The sequence below is a fragment of the Pygocentrus nattereri genome, chromosome 20, assembly GCF_015220715.1.
Source record: "Pygocentrus nattereri isolate fPygNat1 chromosome 20, fPygNat1.pri, whole genome shotgun sequence".
NCBI lineage: Eukaryota > Metazoa > Chordata > Actinopteri > Characiformes > Serrasalmidae > Pygocentrus > Pygocentrus nattereri.
Genome location: NC_051230.1, coordinates 30096333 through 30121809, shown reverse-complemented (window position 1 = coordinate 30121809; position 25477 = coordinate 30096333). Strand labels below are relative to the sequence as shown.

Genomic DNA, 25477 nt, shown 5'->3' with positions numbered 1-25477 from the left:
AAGACGAAGTTTTAGTAGTTAAAAGTCAAAAGGTCTGTATTTCCATTTAGCATTTGAGCGAAAAGCCGCAGGCTCCTGCAGCCAAGGGGTCTCACGGAGCACTGCAGCAATCCTTAACTCACAAAATATGACTCGTATGTTTTACAACTCTGACCAGCTCTCAGGATCAGCTAAGTTATAGCAATATCAGCCGATCACCAATCACACATTTGGGCTGAAAAACATCCCAACCAAACGATCCTTCCAACTCTATTTTTTTAACAGAATGTGAAAATTTAACACCTTTACAAATGTGTTAAAATTTCATCATGAACGAGGCAGTAGAAATAGCCCAAAACGATATGTTGCATTACCTTGCAATCCAAGTGAACAATGTTTTATCCTTTTCCTGTAAATGTATCATTTTGGAGATGGGAGAATTTCTTCTGTAGCCAATAAAAATATGAAGTCCACACAAACTACAAAGCCCAACAAACCAAACATGACCACTTATGTCTTCTGGAATTCTTTTAATTCTTTTTTTTCTCAAGTGATACATCTACATAAAACCAAGAATTAAATGGTGGCCTTGCGGTCACAGGTACTCGACAGAAGGTTTCATCCATCTGTTAAAACTTTAATCGGAGTGTGTAAGACTATTCATAAAGCGTATTTCTGGTCATAGTGTGGGATCCATCCAGCCACTGCATCATCTTACTTACCCCTTAAAACATTGCTAAAGCTTCTCCATTGCACATATAGTGAGGAATGAACCCGTGTTACAGAGCAGAACAGATTCAATACAGTCATTCAAATAGACTCCTGCAAATCAAGCACAAAAATCAAGGACGCTACAAGCCTTTAGCCCCATCAGTTCTAGTGCAGTCCAGTCCTCGGGGGTTAGAGCACGACACAGCAAACCTCTGAACTGTTCAGTGCAGCAGCCAGCGAGGACTAGATCTGAGCAATCCCAGCTTACAAAGTACACCCATACAAATTCATCAAGGGCCATAGTGTCAGGTGTTTGTTCTGACCCTGCAGCACAACACCTGATTCCACCAATTAGCTTTCATTCTTTGCTAAGAAAAGACTGTCCATGAAGTGAGATGTGTGGGGTTAGAACCAGGTTAAACAAAGCAGGGACGTTATATAATGCTTCCTGTTCGAGGACCAGGGGCCTGTCTCACGAAGCGTGGCTTCAAGCTTAGGCTCGGTTTGACTGAACACTGGATGTTTAAATATGGGGGACCACTTTAACTAGGATACATCACCATGACATCTTCTGCTCCAGAACAGGGTAACTTTGGGACTTTGGAGCATGAAGCTCAAGGACCAATCAGGCCAAGATTCTCACCAATCGAGGACAGCTTTCTGATAGAGATGGATTGATGTGGCATCAATCATATGAACAAATCTTAGCAGACATTGAGAACACAAATGGCTACATTGACCACAGCGCTGCTTTTTACAGTTAGAAACATTTTTACATATTTACTCAGCATAATTTCTTTTTCCCTTTTTGAAAAATAAGCAGCTCAACTAGTTATTCATCATCATCATCAACGTTAGCTGCTTAGTCCAGATGGGGTCCCGGCAGCAGCTGGAAGAACCAGAAGAATCCCAGATGACCCTGTCCCCCGCAAATTCCTCCAGCTCATTCCCGGGGACCCCAAGCTGCTCCCAGGCCAACTTGGAGATATAATCCCTCCAGCGGGTCCTAGGACGACCCCAGGGTCTTGTCCCAGTAGGCCGTGCCTGTTATACTTCCACCGGGAGGCGTCCAGGGGGCATCCAGATCAGATGCCCAAACCACCTCAGCTGGCTCCTCTCAATGCGGAGGAGTAGCGGCTCTACTCTGAGATCCTCACGAATGACCGAGCTCCTCACTCTATCAAATAGGATGTAGCCCACCACCCAGCGAAGAGGCTCATTTCCGCCGCTTGTATTCGTGATCTCATTCTTTCGGTCATTACCCACAGCTCATGACCATAGGTGAGGGCAGTGTAGACTAACCGGTAAACAGAGAGCTTCACCTTATGGCTCAGCTCCCACTTCACCACTACAGTCCGATACAGTGACCGCATTACTGCTGCCACCTGTCCCAGCCTGCGGCCGATCTCACGATCCCTCTTCCCATCACTAGTTATTCATCACATTTTTATGTGCACATATACAAGGACTAAGCGTAGCTAAAAGAGACAACTGAGTTCACTGCAGTTGCTTTTGTTAGATTTTGTGGGCCCGAAATTTAGCTGTGCTTCGTAAGACGGGCCCCTCTACTGTCCTCTACCTACTGGCCTTGACCAAGTAGCCACAGACTGACACACCAATTCTGAGCTGTAGCAAAGCAATGGACACAATCATTCCCTTTCTTCTTTAAAAAACAATACTTTGACTAAAGAAGCTAACAACTTAGGACTTCAAATCAGCACCCTTGAACAGGTCGTTCATTAGAATGAGAAGATAAACAAACTGGTCAACCGTTTTCCCGCTTTAAGGACTGGTCCAGTAATTCAGTTCAAACTGTGAAACATTCGTACGTATTTCATGTAGAGCACAACAGTAGGCATCACAAAGTGAGTAAGAAACAGTACCATCAACATTGTTATTCAACAATAGCATTTAAAATATTCTAAAAAAATCCTTTTTTACTCAATGGTGTCTTTTTTTCCTTTTTTTACCTTTAATACCCCAAAATTTGAGCCACTAATGGTAGTATCTCTTGTGCATATCAGCATCTTCTTGTGCTACTTTCACATCATCATCATCATCATCTTCATTATCATAAACCACCACCAATGAACTTTTATATCAGTCTGAAACAAAAGTAACTCTCCAAAACACCTAGAACATCAGTCTTAATGCTGTTTCCTTTTGTAGTCTCAATCAAATGTGAAACAGGACTTTGATTGTTCAGCTCTCCAGCAGAGGGAGCCACAACCTCACCTAAGCTCCAACAAATATGTGGTGTAGTGTTGCAGACCCAGTAGGTAAAATACACTTTGTGACACTTATAACAAGGTTCAACTTGTTACGTTAATGTTTCAAGCTCAGTATATACTGTGCACAATAAATCACAGGATCTCAAGAGGATGTTTAAATGGAAAATATTTCAGGCCCCCCCCCTTCAACATTTGGTACAGTCCTTTCACTATATGATTATATAAACTACAACAAGGATTGTATGAATTCACTCGAGTGGATGCAGGATTAAGAACGCACCCACAGTTGTTGTAGCCCAGTCTTCACAGTACAAAACAAAATTCATACCTTCCTTTGGTTTTCTGAGGCAAGTCTCCCAGCTGCCACCAACTGTCCAAGAGTTTAAGTTAGATGTGTATATTTACACTGTTACTGACTAAAGTGCTGGAGAGATCCAGCAGGATCCAGGAGTACCGCACAAACTCGAATGCCTTCCATCCCTTCTTTAATGGATAGCAATATGAAGGTGGAGGTTAAGAAATCTAGGCGATAAACGAATACAACGTTACAAACGGACTTGCTGTAAAAGGTCGTAACTTCTTGCGATAGTTCTTGTCAGTTTATGACTGCAAATACAAACCTCAGGCAAGTTTCACAAGTCATAATCTAACCTAAGCCGTAAATGCCACTTCTTGTTATGCCTTCTTTGACAGGTCACTTCCAAGCAGCAGATTACGAAGACTACACATGCGAGCGCTGTTTCTTACTGCGAATGCCAACTAGCCAAACCAAAAACAGCTGGAGTTATGCCTTTCCATTCTTACTCGGAAAATAAAAAAAACAGAAAAAAACTATTTCATTTTCGTCACTACAGATCTGAACATATAGACTCCTTCTTGGTGGTGTCCCTTGACTTATTTCCCTTTATGTTCCACTCAGCAAATGCCTTACAAATGTACATAAATGATCAGACACATCAGTATTTGGAGTCACGTGATCCCTTTCCAAGCACCGCGAGACGTATGACATTACTTCTGGGCCATCAGGCCTCTTGAAGTTTGAAGGTTGACACACCATGAATTTTCGCTTCTGGAGTGGGGGCATGTTTTTAAAAGTTCGTTCATGTTTGAAAACACTGCTAGCACATACAACTAATACGTTTTAATAAATAAAACTCTCATGGTTGTACTTGTATTTCTCTCTCTCTGGGCTTGTGGCGTAGGGTCTCTCCGCATGTCCTGGGCCCTCCCCTGCTGTAGGGGGCAGGAGAGGGTTCTGTCTCTAGAGGAGAGCGTGGGTAGGGAGAGGAGAGAGAGAGAGAGAGAGAGAGAGAGAGAGAGAGAGAGAGAGAGAAAGAGTGAGAATACTGCGATTGAGGGAGGGTGGGGCAAGGAGTGGTCCCCGTTACGCCTTCCCAGTCTCCGTGCCGTTCTTTTCGTTGACTGTCGTGCCCGGAGGCTGTTGGCCATCCTTCCTTGGGGGCATCCTCTCATTTATCCGGTCCAGGCCCCGTGCCTCCTCAAAGTTACGGATCTTCCTCGTGGGGGAGAAGCCTTGGATGGCTGCCGGACAAGACGAGGGAAAGGGAGGAAGGGATGGACCCAGAGGGAGAGACAAGAGGAGTGATTAGAAGGGCAGGAGGAACATCAGGATTTAGTAAAGTAGCTCCCCCTAGAGGACGTATGCGATAAAAGTTGTTTCCCAACAACTGGCTCCACAAGGACAAAGCCAGTTTTTTCTCTTTTACTCAAGTGAGATTAAAGACTTGCTCAAGAGTAGCACAACGAAAGCATGGCTTTCACGGCAGTAGCAAAAAACCGATAAAAGGACAGACAAGCAGACAAACAAAAACACATTATGGTCTTTGACTGACAGGATTCATAGAATGCATTTGACGTAACAGAAAAGGTTGGACTGACTTTTCATTTAGTTACAGAACACCCTTAAAAGGCATGCACAACATATATTCTTCAGGAGCAAATTAAAACAAAACAAACACAAAACACCAACCAGCTGACTTAATTTGCTTCAGAAATTAGCTTACCGGAAAGAATGCCGCAGAAAGATAGAACATCAGAATTAATAGTGCATAGCAATAGTAACAACAATAAACATTCAATAATGATATACTGCAGATGTGCACAGGTGCACACAAGATACGAGAATCGGTGGTAACACAATACAGGGGGACATCATAATGGTCTTGTAATGGACTTAATAAGCCAGTAGGTGGTAATAACTTGGCCACTTATTACTACATTATTAAGCAATAACTAGAGCAAATTTTCCAGAGCACTTGTATGAACGCTCTTACTAAGTCTTATCAAGCCAGTGATGGAACTTAATTGGCTGCTCATTACTACATTGCTAAGCAGTAACTAATGTGAATTAAGCATTTATTGTGTATTACACATCACAATCTTTTACTAACTTTTCAAGGCAATAAGCACTAATAACCTCATCGCCCATTACTAAATAAACTCAAGACATCGGAATCTAATGCTGCCAATTATACACTAATGCAACATGACTACAGACCATAATCCATGCTAAATAATTTGCATAAGCGGGTCTTAACAAAGAGTAGATTATGTATTATAACAGCTATTAATGAAATTATAAGTATACTATAATTGGTTTTCACATACAGACCACCAGTTGTATAAATATATACCATAATGAATAAAGCACAGTGAATAAACCATTTAGGGCCCAATTTGGGCCCATATGAACAAAGGACATGACTCTAATGTAAGTTCCATAATAGAAGTGGTTGGTTAGTGTAGTGGTTAACACCTGGGCAAACACCCTGCACTATACCAATAAGAGTCCTTGGGCAAGACTCCTAACACCACCTTGGCCTACCTGTGTAAAATGATCAAATTGTAAGTCGCTCTGGATAAGAGCGTCAGCCAAATGCCGTAAATGTACCATGTGCCCCCTGATGTGTTAACAAAACTATACATTTCATCACAAAAAGGCTTACGTCACTGGAATCATCTAGAGTTTGTGATGATTACAAAAATAATCTTTGCAAAGCACTCAGTTCATTGCTTCTAAAGGTTGCTTGCTTTGTACTTTAGCCAGATCTGGCACATCATCCAAAAAACAAACAACTACTCGGCCTAATTGTGATTGAGGAGGCAGGGTAGAAGAATAACACAACACACATGCAACACAGGACACACACACTAATAACACTGACGTTTCCACCCACAAAACTGCAAAACATGCTCAGACAGAAAAGGACATTCTTGCACAACCAGCAGTTTTTTTATGCCCTCTCGTAATTCTAAAAACACCCTGGACTATTGCCAAGGAGAATTAGTCGCAGTTCAGAGAGCAAACACAACCGGTCCATTCATTCCCAGTGGAAGGGAAAAGGCAGGAAAAGCAGCCCTCTGTTCTTCATCGGCGCGGAAACCGGGTCAGTGACTCGGGAGCGTCTTGCTGTGGCACACTTAACACCCTGAGACTGTGTGGGTGTGTGCTAAGTAAGTGTTTGTTTGCACCTCAGCACATTACGTTAGAGAGAGAGAAAGAGAGCGAGAGAGCGGTATTTGGTTGAAGGGTTGGAAAGAAGGCCATCTCCGGAGGTGCGCCAAACATAACGAGATTAGAATCTGAAAATACTCCGCGCTGGGAGGACCTGACTCCTCGACCAATCGAGAGCAAGGCCTGGGAATTAGCCGGCTCTAGCAGAGGGCCTGGGACTGGCAGGTAGAGTTGGCTGTACAGTGCAATAGGTGACGGAAACCATCGGAAGGCCCGCTTCCTTTCCTTACCTGCTACTTAGGAGGTTCAAGGGTCTGGATTCAGCATTTTTTGGTTTGATCTGCGTAAGGGTCTTCTGTTATAATAAACGAATGATGGTTCATATGAGAATCAAACAGATTTGCTATAAAACTGTGGATTCGCCACTCAGTTAATTTGAATGTGCAAGAATAGCCACTTACTGAAACAAGGGTACAATGTCAACACATGAAAGAGGACAAGACAGCAGAGAAAAAGGGAAAGGAACGAGATAATGGCAAATGAAGAAGACAGTTTGGGGTGGTGGCAGAGGGGTGGGGTGGGGTTAACTCAACACCAACACTGCAGAAACCACAGGCAGCTAGCATACCTTTGCCTTCCTTTGCTAAGAGTGTGGCTGCATTAACGAGAAGCCCAAAATGAAGAGGGGAAAAAAGCAAGTGGTCAATGATATTAATTCAGCATTTACCGGCAACTGCCACAAGCAAACCACAGCATGACAGATCAAATAGTAGAAATTCATTTCAGCAAATATGCATAGCACAAAACTGGCAGAAAAAAGGAAAAGGAATTAGTCAAATCTGGAGCAAGTACACAGATGAGGCAGAGGCGTAAGTGATTAGCGCTAGTTATCAGTTTAGGTTCTTACTTCATTCCTTATATAAAAGATTTGGCCAAAGACTGGCTAATCAAGATAATACTCTTCACAGACATTAAAATAAGGGTATTCTAATAGTAACAATCAATTTAAAGGGGGTACACCTATATTTAACAGACTAAAGCTGTTAGCAAAGGGCTACAGTTTGTTAAAGATGATCCCTGCAAACATTCAACGTCTGGCATCCTGAATAGCCTGTCAGAAAATGGACAGCTCTTTCCAAACAGCCAACGTGTGCATTTGCACATTTTTCTGCTAGAGAGCAGAGAAGCAGGCAAGAATCAGGACCCAATTACTGGTTTATTCTTGCATGCAGCACTTTTAAATACCACATCAGCGGGGTCTGTGAAGCCCAACAGCCTCCACGCAGGGAAGAAACATAAAAAGATCACAGTGAGGGACTGCCGTCTACTGCTGTTTCTTCAGAGAATCACTACTGCCAACCCTGCGCCTCCTTCTACCAGACAAGACCTCCACCTCTAATCTTATTCTGTCTCAAGTTGCATCAGTACGCTACTAAAAGTAAAGGTTTCTAAATAGGGCCCAAACAATATTAAAACAGCCAATACCAATACCTATATATATATATATATATATATAGACATTTTAGACTTTCAAAATGACAAGTTTAGTCTGAATTGCTGTTATATAGTTAAACAGGGAATAACTCATATTGGGTACCCCAGTGGCACAAACAGGTCGGGAGGTTGCATGTTCAAATCCCAGTGATCGCGCAACCCAAAATTGTCCCTATCAGCGTGTTACTGGTGTTTTTTTTCTGAACTGATAAAACTGCAAATTGAAATGATCAGCCAACTGATATATTGGTCCTAAAGGGCTCTTTGCTTGGATATATGGTTCTAGGACAATCTCTTGATTGGTACAAAATCTTTATATTACCTGAAAGTGCTTTTAACTTCAAAAGAACTTCTTTACTCTCACATTCCTTTAAAAAATGGTACTATAATGACATTCACTTAAAGTTGTTCTTCTCATGAAAACAAGGTTTCAGCATCTTTTTTAAGCAACAAAATTAGTGGCCTAAAGATTTTTCTAGCCTAAAGATTGTTCAGCTACTATCGCATGCCGCGTCTAAGGGTATATTAAATAAATAGGTACATTGACCATTTTCAAAGAAATTAGCAGAACAACACTGCTGCTGGTGGTATCGTCATCGGTTTTCCTTTTAAGACATTTTGAAAGAAATTTTTTCTAGCTAGCTCTTTTTTACCAGCTTATGTGTAACATGAATTTTGAAAGTACTTCATGGTTAATCAGCTCCGTGAGTAGCTATGCAGGGGTGACTTGGCTATGCCCTTTTTGCAAGAAATTGGCCACAGGTCAAATCTATTTGATGACCCGACGGCATCTCTTCCTCCCCTATGCAGTTTGGTCAGTTTTGCTCTTATGTCTCTTCAACCGCAACCATCTTTTTTGGACTCTCACTCACTCTCTTCCTGTTTCTGACCTTCAGTGACCTTTCTTTTGGTCCCTGACACCTCAGTGACCGCTCTGCCCACTCAGAGTGCATGGATCAATGAGTCCCATAATGCACCTCTCACGCCAGGCATCCATTGATTGGCTCTTCGGGTAGAGAGGACCATGCGACCAGCCAGCTCGTTTGGTAGGGTAATTCATAAGCCTCAGCATTACATGTGCACAAATGAACTGCTTTAACTGCTATAGCACCAGTCAAACATTTGGACCTAAATTCGGTTCATTTTCAGACACAATTCTCCAAGACTTGGGTCGGGTTTGGACTCAAAACTTAGTGCTGTTGTTTGGAACAGGTCAGACGAAAGTTCTCGGGCTGTATTTGGGTACGGACCATAGTTTCAAGCTCTACTCCCAGATGGTATCTCATAAAGGCACGTGAGAGATTACCAAGAGTCTGGACATTTTGAATTTGTTCAATATGTATTTTGGTCACTGCTCAAGTTTTTTTTAAGCGAATAACACACGTCATTTTATAGTCACACACGACGGTTTGGGCACATCCTCTACAGAGAACACACTTCCGCACATTTCAGTACACAATTATTGTTTATTTACTGAATTTAACATATCCGGGGGCGGGGGGGAATAACATAAGATGCGGCCTCTGCACAGGTTTCAACACACAGCTAATTTTTCCCCAAGCAAAAGTTTTTCCCAAGCAAAAAAAACAGAAGTTGTTTACTAAAATGGCAAAAACAGATGATAACATCAATAATCGGGTGTTCAAACTTTGGCCTATGACTTTATGTCTTCCAACTGTGGAAAATGTGGAAAACAGTAAAAACGAGGAAAACACTTTTATGAGTAGGTGCGTTCAAACTTTTGACAGGTACTGCATAGCCAGAGAGTCAGTGGGCAGGCAGCAAGCTGCCATTTTGGATGCCAAGAGGAAGACAGGCAGGCCTATAAATACTCTCCTCTTTTCTTTTGTTGCATGGGGCGAAAAAAAAAAAATAAAAACATTGCTCACAGTGTTTGCATCACAACCAAACAGAAATCTTTACAGCAAACATTTCAGAAGGATGAGAGGGAAGACTCGCAGAATCCTCCTAGACAGAAAGGAGAATGTTTATATGCACACATGTACACACATACAGCAGGAGATGTTATTGCAACAGAAGATTATTCTACGGACTCCTTCTCTGTTTGTAAACAAAGGACGTGCACTGGCCCAGCTGTGCCGACCTCACCTCGATACGCCATCGGCCACCAAACAGACGAGTTACCCAAGATACGGGCATACTGTGGCAGCCTATTTCAGTTTTAACATGCCTTCAGAGTGCACTGTGCAAAAGTCAGAGACCACCTTTGATTGGCTAAATCGCCAGTGAAAATGGGCGTTAAGTACCACATATTCACTTCTCAGCAGATGTTTCTGGGGAGATTAGATAAAAGGTAATCCACTTGCATAAACAGGAGTTCCCAAAACTGGAGTTCAAAAAACAATTAAAAGCTACAGAGACATTGTGATTCCCTAACAACCACCTGGAAAACATCCACCGGTGTTTCTGTCCATCCTTCCACTGTGAGAAGACGACTCAGTGCTATGGGTCTGAAAGGACGTGGAGCTGATCAAGAAGAACTCTGATCACTGAGAAAAGGAGACGGACACTCAAACAAAGAAGCTAAACAAAGGACTGACCTCCCTAGAGTCCAGATCTAAACATCACTGAATGTGTTTGGGATTAGCTGAAAGTGCTACCAATTTATAAGACTGAACTTTGGAGGTGTGTCTGCAGATTTTCTTGAGCACCTGAAAGTGAGTCTCCTGAAAAGAGTGGAAGCTGGAATAAGAAATGGACACAATAAACACTGAAAAATGTATATTTATTGTTGTGCGATTTTCTATTAAATATATGTTTTCTGCTTTTTGCCTGATGCTGAAAAGGGAATAACTGGTACTTAATGGCCATTTTGACTAGAAATTCAATAAATCAACAGTGGTCTCTAATTATTGACCATTACCCATAAAGTCGGTTACATCAACAGTGTAACCGTTAATTTAATGATTAGCATTAATTTAATGATAAGCACAATACATTGGAAGAAACAGCGGGAAAGTTCGCAGGCTTTATTTTTACGTTTTTTTTTCATTCATAATGAGCCAATTCCCTCATAACATGGCTTATCGGATTCTAACCATCTGAAATATGAACATCAAGTGAATGTAACTGCAGTTCTATGACTTCTGGGTGGTTGCCAGAGTTGCCAATCTCCAAGATCTTTGGAGGACATCTTCCATGTGACCAATCCAGTTATTTTTATTCCTGCTAGCATTTTACAATAGTCAGGTTTGATCTACTACCGGAGAACAATCCTTTCAGACTTTGAACCTCTTCAGTCCATGTAGTGTTAAAACATCAGGTTAGTTGGGCTAACATTTTTGCGACATTCCACAGATCAGCCAGCTTTAGGACCACATTTCCACATTCACTCAAGCTCAAGTGTTCAAATGCTAATTTGTCTGAGCCTTTTAATTTCGACAGATGTCAGTGGCCATTCCAATCAGTCCAGTGCATATGAACCCCCCCCCGGCTCCCTTTAGAGAAGCTGGAGCTGTAGCGTTAAAGCAGATATAGGTCAGTGCAGCGCAGAGAGAGAATCTGGAGTAAGCCAGGTCAACCTAGTAGAACCCAAAGGACTGTATCAGGATGCTTAAGAGGGCACCACATCCTTCAGCAACAGCTGCCACAGCCATCTAGCTTTCGGATGGAACAGCTCTAAAGATTTAAAGCAGTTCTCCAGCTTTTTGAGTGTAATCTGCATCTCCAATGTACAGTCGATTACCACCCGGTTTTCCCAGATCTGTTTTACTAGAGTGTATTGGTTGTATTGTTATAGTCATGTAGTCACGTCCACGTAGTGACCCACTTCTGAGGCATGTCAGTTTATTATCGCAAAACACTGGTGCTGAAAAACCATCATTCTGTGGCTCATAGCAGTAAGTGACCAGGTTTGATCTACTACCGGAGAACAATGCTTTCAGACTTTGAACCTCTTCAGTCCATGTAGTGTTAAAACATCAGGTTAGTTGGCAAATACTGACAAATACTGCCATGGTGACTGGCGTAAAAGGTGATTTACGAGTGTAAAAAGAGCTTCAGCAGTGTCGATTGTTTATTTAAAATGGAAAAGGGCAGAAAGATCCTTTGTAATCTTTTGTTTTTTTGTTGGATAATACTGGATGTGTTTGGAATTCAACAATGAGACGTTTGGCATCAATCACTCCCAAAAAAATTAACATCTGGTTTATTTTACTGCCCTTAGTCGACAGCAAAATTTGGAAAAATTGAACTCTTGACAGAACGTTCTACTAAATGCTCTGGCCTATGGAACACTGTCGATCTTGGTGAGGGAATTTCCATCGTGACTCATTTGAAAATAACGGAATATCCTGCCTGCTCATGTCAGTGCAGCATTGAGCCAATGTAAAGAAATTAATAGCTTACAAAATTTTACTTGACAAGATAGCAAACATTTTGAATAGAATAGGAAAATGAGGATCAACACTTTTGCATTTGGTTTTGCAGTTGGTGAGTTGACTTGCTCAGTACACAGCAGTCAGATATCAATCTAACTGGAAACACTTTAATTATAAACTGTAAAGGCAAAGCTTTCCAGGTTACAGTCCAGATACAAGTCACCGAGTGTAAACAGTGTCAGTGTAGGGAAATGAGAAACACTTCCCCCTCACAGATATACTTACCAGTGAACACAGGGAACACACTCTTACCGTTCTGTAAGGTCTGCTTGCCGCCAGACAACACTCCCAGAGGTAGCGTCCCAGTCGGGGTCAATCCTTTAAGGGTCAGAACGCTCTCGCTTTCCTCCCTGAGATCACACACAAGCACACACCTCATTAATGTGTGTTCAAAGAGTCGCACACGGACACAGAATCAATTAGCATGGGGGGCGGGGGGGGGGGGGGGGGTTTAAATGGTAATTTGAAACTTTTGCAGCACCGCCAACCTAATCTGAATATCGTTATCGAAAAAGCAGAGACAAAAGATTTCACAATGAGTCCAACAGACTGAAGCTCTCTCAGCCACAATAATGTCTAATGCAATTAATTATACAGCTATTTCCACTCATGACTCACTGATGCAGGCTCATTATTCCTAATAGAGGAGCGGGAGCGTGTGTGCGCGTGCTCGTGTGTACATTTTCAAACAAAACTTCATTGTGCACGGAGTTACTCGCTGCTTTTATAAACAGTAAAATCTATTTTCAACTCCGTGTCCCATTTTGGTAATGAGGCCCCTCTTCCAGGGCAGCTGAGTGAGAATGAATGATCTCCAGACGCCTCGGAGGGACGGGACCGGAATCCCGACCCTATGGGACGGGATTCCGCCCCACAGAAAGCTCTGATTAGTGCAAATGAGCCCTTCAGTCTGGATCCTGGTTCAAAACCCAGCTGTCCCATGCCATGGAGAGTCCTTATGCATTTGTGTCACTAGGCAACATGCAAGGTAATTAAGTGTGATACTGAGGCAGATGAGAGGGCTTGGTGCTCTCATTTAGCAATACTGAATGGTCCTGAAATGTGGTGGAAGGCTTTAATCTGAACTTCAAAAATGTACTACAAAATAATGCTGTGTTACCGAAAACGAGCTACAGCCGAGTGGCAAATTAAAAGAAAAACCAACATATAAATTGTCTTAGGAAGGAGTTGGGCCACATCAAGCCACCAGAACAGCCTCAGTCCAACTTGCGATTGGTCCCTAAAACTGTACCAGAGGGATAGAACACCTTTCCAAAGGATATTCCCTCAGTTGGTGTTCTGATGATGGTGGTAGAGAGAATGCGGGCTAACATGTCGGCCCAAAACCTCCCGAAATGCGGTCACTACGAAGGCCGTTACTACGGCAAGAGGACCTACGCCATGCCAGCCCAGCATAACAGAGCCACTGAACCTCCTCACTGGTGGGGTCAAGCATTCAGACATGTACTGTTCTCTTGGTGTATGCTGCACATGCACTCTCCCACTTGTAGAGAACATGGGGAAGGGTGACTCCTCAGAGCACCTCACTGTTTTCCACATCTCTGTTGACCAGCGACTGAACTCTGAAATGGTCATTCGCTTTCTATAAAGGGGTTTATGCACTGCAGCCCAACTTTAATATCCCTTTCTATTTAGTTGTGAACAGGCTGTTCTTAGCGAGTCTGATCAAGTCCAGCATTGACATTCTCATTTATCTAAGGAGCAGTTGCTCTCTTAGAGATCACACCAATGAACAATCAATTTCAAACCACTTACTAATGTTCTTCTAGATAGACCTAAATACAGATCACATTAGTCACTGTTCCAACTGAAGCACGAGCCAGTTTTTCCAGTGTCCCAGTAATGAACCCTTCTCAAAGTCAGATCTTTTCCTCTTGCCATCCAAATTTAAGGTCAAGTGGACCAGCTCAGCACTTTTATACATGCCACAGAGCTTGACAGAACGTCTGTACGGACAGGATGTCTGATCTGTCTATAGCTCTGCTTAAGAAAACAGAAAACAGTGACCAACCTGAGCACAGAGAACACTCTGGCCATCTTCCCAATGGCACGAATCTTATTCCTGATCACCTCTTTGCGTGCTGCTGGTGCTCCACCTGCATGACACACAAACAACATATAGGACATCACTCTCCATACGGACTGTCTTTCAATGAATCATACAGTAAGGACATGAACCATATCCAGTCACCCAAAGTGGCCACTTAGGTACTACAGTGGATTATGGTTTCACATAATAAAAAAAAAACCTGTTTTCACTACAAAATTTTTTTTTTTTTTTTTTTTTTTACAAAATATTGAAAATGAAAGGAAAACTTAGTTTGGAATACGAAGATCGCCACTTGCACAAACATGTCATTTAACACACTATACTGGCATTATCGAAAAGGTTTCTTTACCCCTCCAAGTGAACATTTGCTTCATTTTTTGTGAGGTTATGTCTTTAAGGGCAAAATATAAACAAGAAACAAACGTTTAGACCCCTATTGTTGTTTCTATAAACAGCGGCCTCAATTATGGATATTCTAAAACTATTCTAAAATATTTGTGGGCTACTGCTGTTTAGGGCAGTGACTCTCATGGGGTTACTTTAACTGGCGTTCACCAAGAAATGTATTTGTTTTTAATGATTTTTCCATAAAATCTCGCAATGATATCCTTTACAAGTCATTATAAGTCAATAGTGAAAGTGAGAGCACGCACCAAGCACTTAGCCAAGCAGCTAATTTTACTCAAAAGAGCATTTTCAATATTGTGCAATTATTAGCTAACTACGCTACCAGGTGCACAAAAGGTTAGCATGTCACTTCATTTAGAAACATATGAGCTTTGATATCGTGGACTAGCAATGTGAGCTCATCATTCCCTGCATGTCCAAATGAGTGTTTCAGGGTGAATTGATGTGAATAGACACAAATGCATTTTAACGTGTATTTCGATAAAGTCCTACACTATCCAATCGTACACTGTAACTAACTATGAAATTATGACCCCATTACAACCCCAAGAAGTAATAGTAGGCGTACCAATTGGGTATATCAATTGACGTTCCTGTTAAGGAGCTTTATCATTACCATAATACTGGAGTGCGACATATAAATGCACAAAATGCAACGTATATGCAGCACAAAACATGCTAATTCTCTCCTCTCTCAGGTAGTGAGCTGTGGTCTAAGGTAAGTGAGTTATTCAGGCTGAAATGAGTCAAATGAGTTTAAGAGGAGAAAGAGAATGTAAGGAAAAGCCAGTCTCTTGGGGTTAGCCGTTAACCCCGCATGGAGACTTGTTGGCTTTCTGTTTGCACCGTCTGCGGCATCCCTCTCTCAGCTCCATAGCTTCTCAGGTAATACTGATATCATAAATGACTGCAATATATTACAAATTCCAGCAGCATCTGAAAGTCGTAGATGAAACTGAAGTGTAAGAGACAAATGACAACATTCAGCACCATTTTTGCCAGGCTTAGAGAAGCTGCTGTGCACTTTCATGCATTCGCCTTTATCTAGCTGTTGTTAAAAGGCGATATTGACATCTGTCTATATATTGCTCACTGCTGTTTTCACAATTATGACGAATAAAAATATTCTAGATTCATTTCAGTTGTTAAATATAGCTCTTGTTAAAAGTGAAGGGACATCCAAGAGTAACATGCTATTGTTAATGCCCAAAAACAGGATTACTTATGCATTTTAAATGGTTTCATCAAAAAAAGAGATATATGCCAAAACTGCCAGTAATCTTAATTATACCAGGATATAAATTTTGGACCACATTTCCCAAAACTACTAATAATTACAGTGCATTAAAAAAAAACAGATGAGAAGATTCTTAGCTTAGCATTAACAGCACTTAATGCCCTACAGTGTTCTTTTTTTATGCACACATTTACATCCTTACATATCAAATCTGGAGCTCTCTATAATCTGACTCCACTGTGTGCAGTGGGCTGTTTAGAAATGGCTGTCATGGCGCTCTGTGTATGTGTGTGCGCTCAGTAGCCGGTGATGCAGTACGAGTTGCAGGTCTCCAGGGAAAAAGGAACTGAAGCAGATTTAATGACAGTCTGACGCTTCTGACGGGCCGTGGCATCTGTACTGATGAGCTGCCTTCTTTCTTAATGAGAAACACTCCAGTCGTCCAGCCCATATGCCGAGAGTCCACAGACTGCAGAAATACGTGCCTGTGCGCATTGGTAGGGCCCGATATTGGTAAGACCTACCTGATGGCTACCTGATGTGAACTATACAACTGTAGAAACAACCTCAGGTTACATTAATCCCATGATATAAAACAAATTGTAGCATTTGTTTCAAAACTAACTGTAAAAACAACCCCAGATTATTTTCACCCCTTGCACTAAAACGAACCGTAGAAATAAGGTTGTATTATTTCTGTGCTATTAAACTGTCCAAATGACCTCAAATTTTATGAATCCCAAACTATAAAAAGAACTGTGGAAATAACCCAACATCATATTAATCACATGCTGTTAAATGAACCAACGATTATTTTAATCCTAGGCAATAAAACAAACCATAAAAATAACTCTAGGTTTTATTAATCTCTTGCTATATTGTATACTGTAGAAATAATCCCATATTATATTCAGGCCGTGCTACTACACAAGTTGCAGAAACTCCAGACTATTTTAATCCCTGCTTTAAAACAAACGGTGGAAATAACCCCAGTTTACCCCATTACAAAGAATCCCAGTTTACACTAATCCCAAACTATCCAAACAACTGTAGAGAAAAAAAAAAAGATTCTATTAATTGCATGTTGTTAAATCAACCTAAGATTATATTAATCCCAGGCAATTCAACAAACCGTAAAAATAACACTAGGTTATATCAATTTCTTGCTATATAACAAACTGTTATCTATAACCCAGATTATATTAATCCCATGTTATAAAACGAACCGTAGAAATATTCCCAGGTTCTATTAAACCAATGTTATCTGCCATGTCAGTAAATATTCAATTAAGCCATTTAGAAATGTTGTTGTTATCCAATATGCTCCATTTGACTAAGATGTGCAGAACAGAAATGCCCACCACTAAATACGCAACAATAATAATATTTAAATTTTCTCAATTAGCAGCAACCAATATATCAGCCAGCGATACACCATGCAGCCCTATACATCAGACTATCTCCGATCTAGGATCAATTCTGTCCCACCCCCTCTTATGATAAGTAAATACTAATCCAAGATCAGCTACGACACTAACGATTCAGGCAATCCTTTTACAAAGCACCTACAGGAAGACACGTTGACGAGCATGAAGCTAAATGTTGAAGCTAAATATACACAGAACTTAGCAGCGTGACGTGACGCTGACCAAACTGCGGATATTCTTACTTCTTTGATAAATATCCCCCGAAAGTTTCAAAAGAAGGCCACAAACTTCTTAATGCTCAGTGTTTCACAGGGAAATACGGGCGTCGAAAGGTGTGTTTGTGTGTCGCTGGTACCTTCACACAGGTCATCTCCCTCGGACATGAGTTCGTCATCAGAGCAGATGTTGAGCACGTTTACCAGCATCTCCGTCACTGTGAACGCAATCAGATCATCCAGACAGTCAATTCCCAGACAGGAAGGTCATTTCTATCATGAAATATCCACATAATGTTAAAAACTTGTTGGCCTGTGACTGGGCAAATGATTCATCACTGCTGCACACTTTAAAGGACATCTCCACACTTTACAGCACAGTTTCAACTAGGTCCTGCCTCAACACACCTGATCCAGCTCATGAAGGGTTTGAAGGGCAAACAGCCCACCTTCTATCCTCACTACATTCTAGCCCCCTGACCAGCAGTCTCACTGCCTGGTATGGGGACTTGCACTGGAGGACCCTACAGCAGGTTGTGAAGACAGCTGAGAACATCATTTACCCACCACTGACGCCTCCTACCACAAACGCTGCACCCACAATGCCACCAGCCTTGCGGACGACCCCTTCCACCCTTCTTATGAACTCTTCACCCCCTGCCATCTGGCAGAAGGTACCAGAGCATCCATTCCACCACTTACATACTCTGGAACAGCTTCTTCCACAAGGCAGATGGAGCCCAGCATCCACCTGCACTAATCTACCAACATAAACCACTGACTGATCACACACCTTTTTACCATTACTAAACAATACTAAACTCTATAATCTTTAAAAGCTGCTTCCCCAACCTGTTGCCGCCAAGTCGGAAACATCTAACTGTATGATTGTCTCTTTGTGTGCTAGAGCATTAACATTATCCTTCACCGGAACTAAAGGGCCCACATCCTGAAAACAGCCCCATATCATTATCCCTCCTCAACCAAACATTACTGTTGGCACTACACATTACAGGAGGTGGCGTTATAACCTATATTCATCTATCAGACTGCTAGATAGTGAAATGTGATTCAGAGAACATGTTTCCACTGCTCCAGAGTTCAGTGGCGGCGCTTTACACCCCTCCAGCCAACACTTGGCATTGCGCACAGTGAGGCTTGTGTGCAGCTGCCTGGCCATGGAAACCCATTTCACGAAGCTGCGGACAGGCAGTCCAGGTGTTGCCTGGGGGTGGCTATTAGACACTCCTAACTTTATGGGCCACCTTGTAGATGTAATGTTAGAGACGGTAGCTCATCTGCTGCTGCACAGTTTGTGTTGGTCATCCCCTTGTCCTTCATCAGTGGTCACAGGACACTGTTGCCTGGATATTTTCGGTCCTCAGTCCAGCAGTGACACTAAGGTGTTGAAAAAATCCAGGAGCACTGCTGTGTCTGATCCACTCAAACCAGTACAACACACACTAACACACCACCACCAAACACGTGTCACTGCAATGCTGAGAATCCACCACCCACATAATACCTGTTGTGTGGTGGTCCTGGAGGGATTCTGACCACTGAAGAACAATGAGTGGATACAAGGATGAAAGACCACTTGACTTTGTAATCAGCTGATGAAGCTGGCTCAGGTGTGCTGAGGCATGGAATAGCTGAAACTGTGGTAGGGCAGCAGGTCCCCAGGAGCAGGACTTACGGTATTGACTTGCGCAAGAGCACCTGACCTAGTTGCCTTAATAAATACTGGTCTGAAAGCCAAAAGCTTGGAGCCTGTATGGTCAAACCACATGCTATTCAGCACAGTCACACCAGGCCGAAAGCAGCTCCATTCTGTCCAACAGACATGGCAGACTGCCTCGTTCAAGGTCAGTGTGGACGCCAAGGCTGGCCAAAAGCCTGACCCCCATTTCCTCTTTCTCTGTCGCCCCTGAAGACTGCGGTAGATGCTTCTGCTCTGAGCTAGCACGAATACCTTTCTCTCCGACAAAAGGCAAGGACCACGTAAACACGTCCATGAAGTTGGGTAGCCAGTACGGATGGGGAGAGCAGTTGAACTGTCTGATGTTCATGACGTTGTTTTCATACTTCAACACGGCGGCTGTGGAGAAAAAGCAAAGACAGCAGATGAAATGAAACACGTCAATTTCATGGTTTTGATGCTTCCCCTAAATTTAACAGATTGTATCTGTTGTAAACATGCCTACCTGTCTTTTAGAGTGAAGCCAGAATACCCCCAAGAATTAGATATTTCAGGTAGCGCTAATGCCAAAGCCAGATAGCTAACATTGCTGCAAGGAAGCCTAAAACCACACCCATATGTATCGTGGGTGGGGGATTCTCAATGGCTGCATGACATATTTAAGAAATGGGTACTGTAGTAAAAGAACACTAAAAAGGACACAACAAATCATGAATTGTGTCAAAACAAATTACATTACAGAATATTACATAACACAACACATAGCATATAATGCTAGTTTTAGGTAGGATGCCCCCCCCCCGCCCCCCATCACTTAGCGCTATGCTAGTCTGTCATTAGCAGCAGCTCAAAAAGTTGCAGTGGCACTTCACAGGTCTCTGAGGTAGACTGTCCTTCGCCCTCCTAGCACTACTGGTGTCGTGTGACTGGGGGAGTCCTAACTAGTGAGCAGACTGGACGCATCTAAATTGGGGAGAAGCGGGGAAAAAAAACAGGTCTTGGAAGGGTGACCATATGTTCTCATTTTCCAGGACACGTCCTCTTTTCAGGACCTAAAAAAAGCCGTCCAGTCGGGATTTCTAAACTGCCTAAAATGTCAGGGATTTGGCTTTGCTTTCATGTTTACATTTGCTTTCTACATTCTGCCCAGTACCATGCTCCTACCCCCCAGTGCAATTTTTCAAACACCACCACATGGTCACCCTATGTCTTGGGTGTTTTAGTGTAGTGGGGAAAAATGTCTAAATTGGACTTTTTCTCAAATGTACCCCTTTAAAATGGGTGAATACAACAAAAAACTAAAAAATCACTGAGGCCATGGCAGCTGGCTGAAGATGGACGTCTGATAACTTAAACGTTCCACCGGTTACCAGCTCACCATAGACAAGGTGGTGGTTGTGAGCACTGGACTCAGTGCTGCCTACCTTTGTTGTTGTACACGTCTAGGTAATTGGGGGCTGAGAAAATGGTGATTAACGAGGGGAAGCCCGTCGTCTGGCTTTTCCTGTACATCCTGTACCTGCAAAAAGGGAACAAGCGGACCATTTTAGAGCCACATCAGGGGCTGACGCGTCACACTAGGTCTTGCACGCTCTTACACTGAACTGTATAAAGAGTAAACTTGTGGATGGGGAAGTTAGAATGCAGTGTTCCCAAAATAAATTGTACATCATAAGACTGAAGAAGCCACACTAGAAGCAAAATAAGACCATCCACCATAATCCACAGAGAACAGCTGCTTACCCAGCATCCTGGGCTTCGTGAGCTCTTATTACAGACAGTAGGTTATTATTTGTCAAAAAGTCGCAGACAGCAGGATAACTGGAAGATAAAAAAGGAAAAAGACATGTTGCCATACAGCAGTAAAGACGGAGCTGTTTGCATACAGTAGGTGGTCACTTCTACAATTAAAACTCGTCTAAAACAGTTCTGGACCTCTCCAAAGTTGGGTTGAACCAAATACCTGCAAAGCTAGAAGGCATTTATAAGCCTTTCCTCGCAGCCACAAGGCTAAGATGCTCACTACAGAAGGCCCTTAAAGTAGCCACTAGTGGTTTTGTGAGCTTTTGCTCGAACCTCATCCCACCTCTCCATAGAGACCGCTCTGGCAATTACAACACCTGCATTTAGTTAGCATTCAGTTAGCGTGGCAAACCAAGGCCATCTGGACAAGCATAGAGTCCAGTCACGCGCGCACACACATTTTGTGTGCGAAACAGGTCTGTGTTTCCAGGAGGCAGCCCAAATCAGACATTTCCACACTTAATGACTCTGTACGCAATCATAACGCTGTAGAGTTGGAGAACACACACTGAGCCCTTACGGTAAAACACATCTGACCGCATCTTGGACAAAGCTGACCTCACCTTTAAGCTCATCTTTCTCAGCCTGCAAATAAAATGCTAAACTTTCCAACAGGAAAAGTCCTAAGTTAACATTAAATGAAAACCCTTGGCCAAAACCGAAAGACATACTGTCTGTTTTTTTAATTTGCCATTTCATTTATGCTTAATTGAATAAATGTACTAAACAAAATTCAACATCCCCAATAAAAGAGAATGGTTGGTCATCCAGGGCAACATATTCCATTATGTTTTTAATTATGTCATACACTATTTTTGTCAAAACTTGTGACTAGAGATGGTGTTGGGCTAGTGGGGACTCATTTTTGCTTTCAATTTTGCGTTTAAGTGTTAACGAACTTGTAGTGGATAAGCTTGTTGGTACTGTATTCTTTCAATACTTGGCATAAACAGAGATTATAAATGGCTCGTCTAATGTTCCTCATTCCACATTTCAACCATGAAACAGTTCCAGGCTTTTCCCACCACTGTTGATCTGCTGCTGCTCCGAATGTTTGAACAAGACTGAAAGAAACTGATTTTTTAATCACTGTGTTTTCATTAACATTCAAATAATTTGGTAAGTGTTAGAATTTGACACTTCATTGTAGGCCTATTTAATCTTTTTTTATTCCCCCCACCACATTTAACCATTTTTGGCCAAGAGGCTTTGTAGGTGCATCTCTAGTTAAAATGGTCAGCAGGATGGAAGTCAGGAGTAATTACACGTGCCCCTGACCCAGCGAAGAGTCAATATTCTGTAAAAGTCAATGGTCAATTTTTGGGCCGCAGGGACCCATTATCCTGCACGGTTTAGCATGTTCCTTGCTCTACCACACTTACGAAGGGTTTGGTGATCAGTTGATTGACTGGAGTTGAATGAAGTGGGCTAGAGGCAGCAAAACATTCTCTGGAATGCAGGGTTCTCTTAGGACTGGGGCTCTGGACAAGCCACGGCAGGAGAAAGTTGGTACCTGAAGAAGTAGGAGCAGCCTCGGACAGAGTTGTGGTTAAAGAACTCTGACGTCTTCTCGCTGCCATAGTCCTCGCCCGGGTCTGCCCAGATCAGGTCGCACATCGGGCCGAAAGCTGGAGGCTCTTTAAATCTGTCTAACTAAAGACAGACACAGAAAAGAGAGCGATGGGCAGAGAGATGAAGAGAGTCCTGTCAATTTTGGCATGTAAAATGGAATGCAGACTCTTGGAGTGCAGTCCAAGCCTGAATATATTAGTTTTCATAACAGCAACAAATCAGCCTTTTGAACATTGCAAGAGGACTCACCAATTTTCCAAAAACACTAAGTCAGAACTGCTCACATTAGTGGTGATAGGAACCAGAGGGCCTCTAAAAAGGAACCTCACAGATTCGTATTATATAAAATGATTACAAGCACGTTGTTTGATGCCTGAGATACTGTTAAACAATTTTTAAAACACATTTATGGCAAATAATTACATGCAGAGCATTTTAAGGCAAATAGTCCCTGAAGAAAATTGAGTTGCTTGATTTACCACTATTTGACCACCATCATTCCATATAAAAACTCAGAAGACACGTGTAGGTTCAATGGTGGTTTTGGATAGTAAATAAAATGACTGTGTTGCAGATATCATGGCCCTTGGTTCCTGACAACACCACTGTAAATAAATCCCTAGTTTCTGTTCCTCTACAAAGAAGAAATTCATACCAAACCACTCAGAATGACTCCAAGCTCAACCACTGAATTATTCCGATTCAGATTCAGATCCCTTTATTGATCCCAGGGGGAAATTGCAGAAACAATTATGCAGACAATTTGAAAATTGATGTAATTCATAAATGGATACTGACAGAAAACGCACCAAATTCTTTGACCAACGGCAACCTTTCATACCATTCTTTAGAATATACAGTGAATCTGATTGCAGTTACATCAGTTGGCTTCTGTCTCTACCTACCAAAGGTGAAGACTTCAAATTGCTTTTAGAGGTCCAAGGTAGTAACACATTTTCAAGGCTCTTCCTTTAGATTTACAGTAAATAAAGTGTCAGGGTTAGCACTGTCATTTGAGAGTGCATCTTTAACAAGGGCAAAGGCAGTCAGACTGCTACTTACTTTCCTAATGTCATCTAAGCAATTGATTTCAGGCGAGAGGCCTCCGTGGACGCAGAGGAACTGTTGGTTGAGGAGAGCAGCAAGAGGCAAACAGTCAAACGCCTCCATACACGCGTCATACACCCGCTCCGAGTACTTTATTTTACCTGTCAAAACAAAAGCAAGAGGCCAGAAGGGGGTTGAAAGGCTTGAAAAGTGGGAGACTTGAGAGGTTGCAGAAAACAAGGTCATGAAGTGCTGCATGCTATCTCTCTAAATGTAAGGTAGATGTTGAAATTTATGGTTATCCTGTAAAGCATATAATAACATTGCAAAGAACTAGGTCCATAAAGAAATGGCTTGCTAAGTTTGGTGTAGCAGAAACTGATTGGCCCACACAGAGCTCTGGCCTCAACCCAATCCAGAACTTTGGAAAGGCGGCCACATGTCAAGTCTACAGATGTAGATGTGATGTTTGCGTGTCCACATACTTGTGACCATGTAGCGTATGTCTGTTCAGGCCCGCTGCTGAGGGCAATATCTGGTCTGTAAATTATGGAGGACACTGAAGCTCGCTGGGTGAACCAGAGGATCTACTTTCTGATGATGAAGTTGACAAGGTGCAGCATTGATGCTGACAGGAAAACATGAGCCTTTCTAAGTGTGGATCTGAAGAATGTGTCTGTGGAGACCACGATTTCCTGCTTTGAGCAGAAGCAGCTTCTGAAATTCAAAAATCTTGCACGGTGGGGAAGGGTATACTGGATAATACAGACAGAGATGAAGGTTCTCATTTGCCCCCGGTAAAGACCGGGTTAGCCATTCCAACTTTTACCATCTAAGTCTCACAGCTTCCATTCTTCTATGTGCAAGACTCCCATCACTTAGCTGCTATGTCTGTAAAGGATCTCAAATGTCTCATCATGCTTTTGGCTGGCTGAACCAGAAGAGGATATGACTTTTTTCACACCGACATCCAAGCATTGAAATCAATTTTAAGTACTAAGAGTAATCGTGACAGCTCTATTCTAAAGCAACCTCTCTCCTGTCCCCACAGCTCAGGTGGTACATCTGTGTGACCCTACTGAATAACTTTGTAGCATGTAGAAAGAATGGCACTGCCCACTGGCAGTCAGGTAAATCTGGGTTTGACAGATGATGTGAGAATGTAACCTGAATACATAGTGACAACTATAAAGTTTGGTGGAGGAGGAATAATGAGGCTTGGGCCCCTTAGTTTACCAGTGATGGGTAAAATTTCTAAAACATACAGTTACATTTTAGAGAATGATGTCCATAAGGAAATGGTCTGTCGTGTGTTTTGGCCACACTTGACCAGCCTGCACAGAGTCCTGGCCTCAACACAGTCCAAAACCTTTGGGATGAACTGGAACGGCAACTTTGAACAAGACACAGGCGCTAAGAGCAGGGTCGCTGTTCAGTTCAGACGAGCCTAATTAGTGCTCATTATCGGTTGTGTGTACACTCTTTCAGGAGCTTATTAAGCTTATTATTGCTGTAGTGTCTGATCAACTTCCTCATTATCAGCCTCGCTTTTAGAAGCTCCCGCAATAGGCCTCCGATTCATTCACCAAGCTTTATTTATACATGCCCATTGAACGCACAATGAGAGCACTTCTAAATGAAGATGTGGCCACTGCTGAATGTGCCCCTGCTATTTGTTATGCAAAAGGCTCTGGCCTAAACATCACTG

The 25477-nt window shown here is 42.4% G+C and overlaps 1 protein-coding gene across 3 annotated transcripts in view; it reads right to left on the bottom strand.

The window, feature by feature from the left end:
* Positions 1 to 3389: 3389 nt before the first annotated feature.
* The window catches only part of ppp3cca (protein phosphatase 3, catalytic subunit, gamma isozyme, a), a 58216-nt gene continuing 36128 nt past the window's right edge, over positions 3390 to 25477 (bottom strand). Inside the window, exons 5-14 of one of the 3 annotated variants that reach the window (XM_017684964.2) lie at positions 23785 to 23930; positions 22664 to 22803; positions 21091 to 21168; positions 20772 to 20866; positions 19621 to 19746; positions 17789 to 17866; positions 14323 to 14407; positions 12543 to 12640; positions 7025 to 7051; positions 3390 to 4454 (exon numbers count right to left, since the gene is read on the bottom strand). In XM_017684964.2, coding sequence (XP_017540453.1) covers positions 4306 to 4454; positions 7025 to 7051; positions 12543 to 12640; positions 14323 to 14407; positions 17789 to 17866; positions 19621 to 19746; positions 20772 to 20866; positions 21091 to 21168; positions 22664 to 22803; positions 23785 to 23930 — 1022 coding nt within the window. In that variant the 3' untranslated portion in view covers positions 3390 to 4305. The other 2 variants (XM_017684965.2, XM_017684966.2) reach the window with 2 other exon arrangements.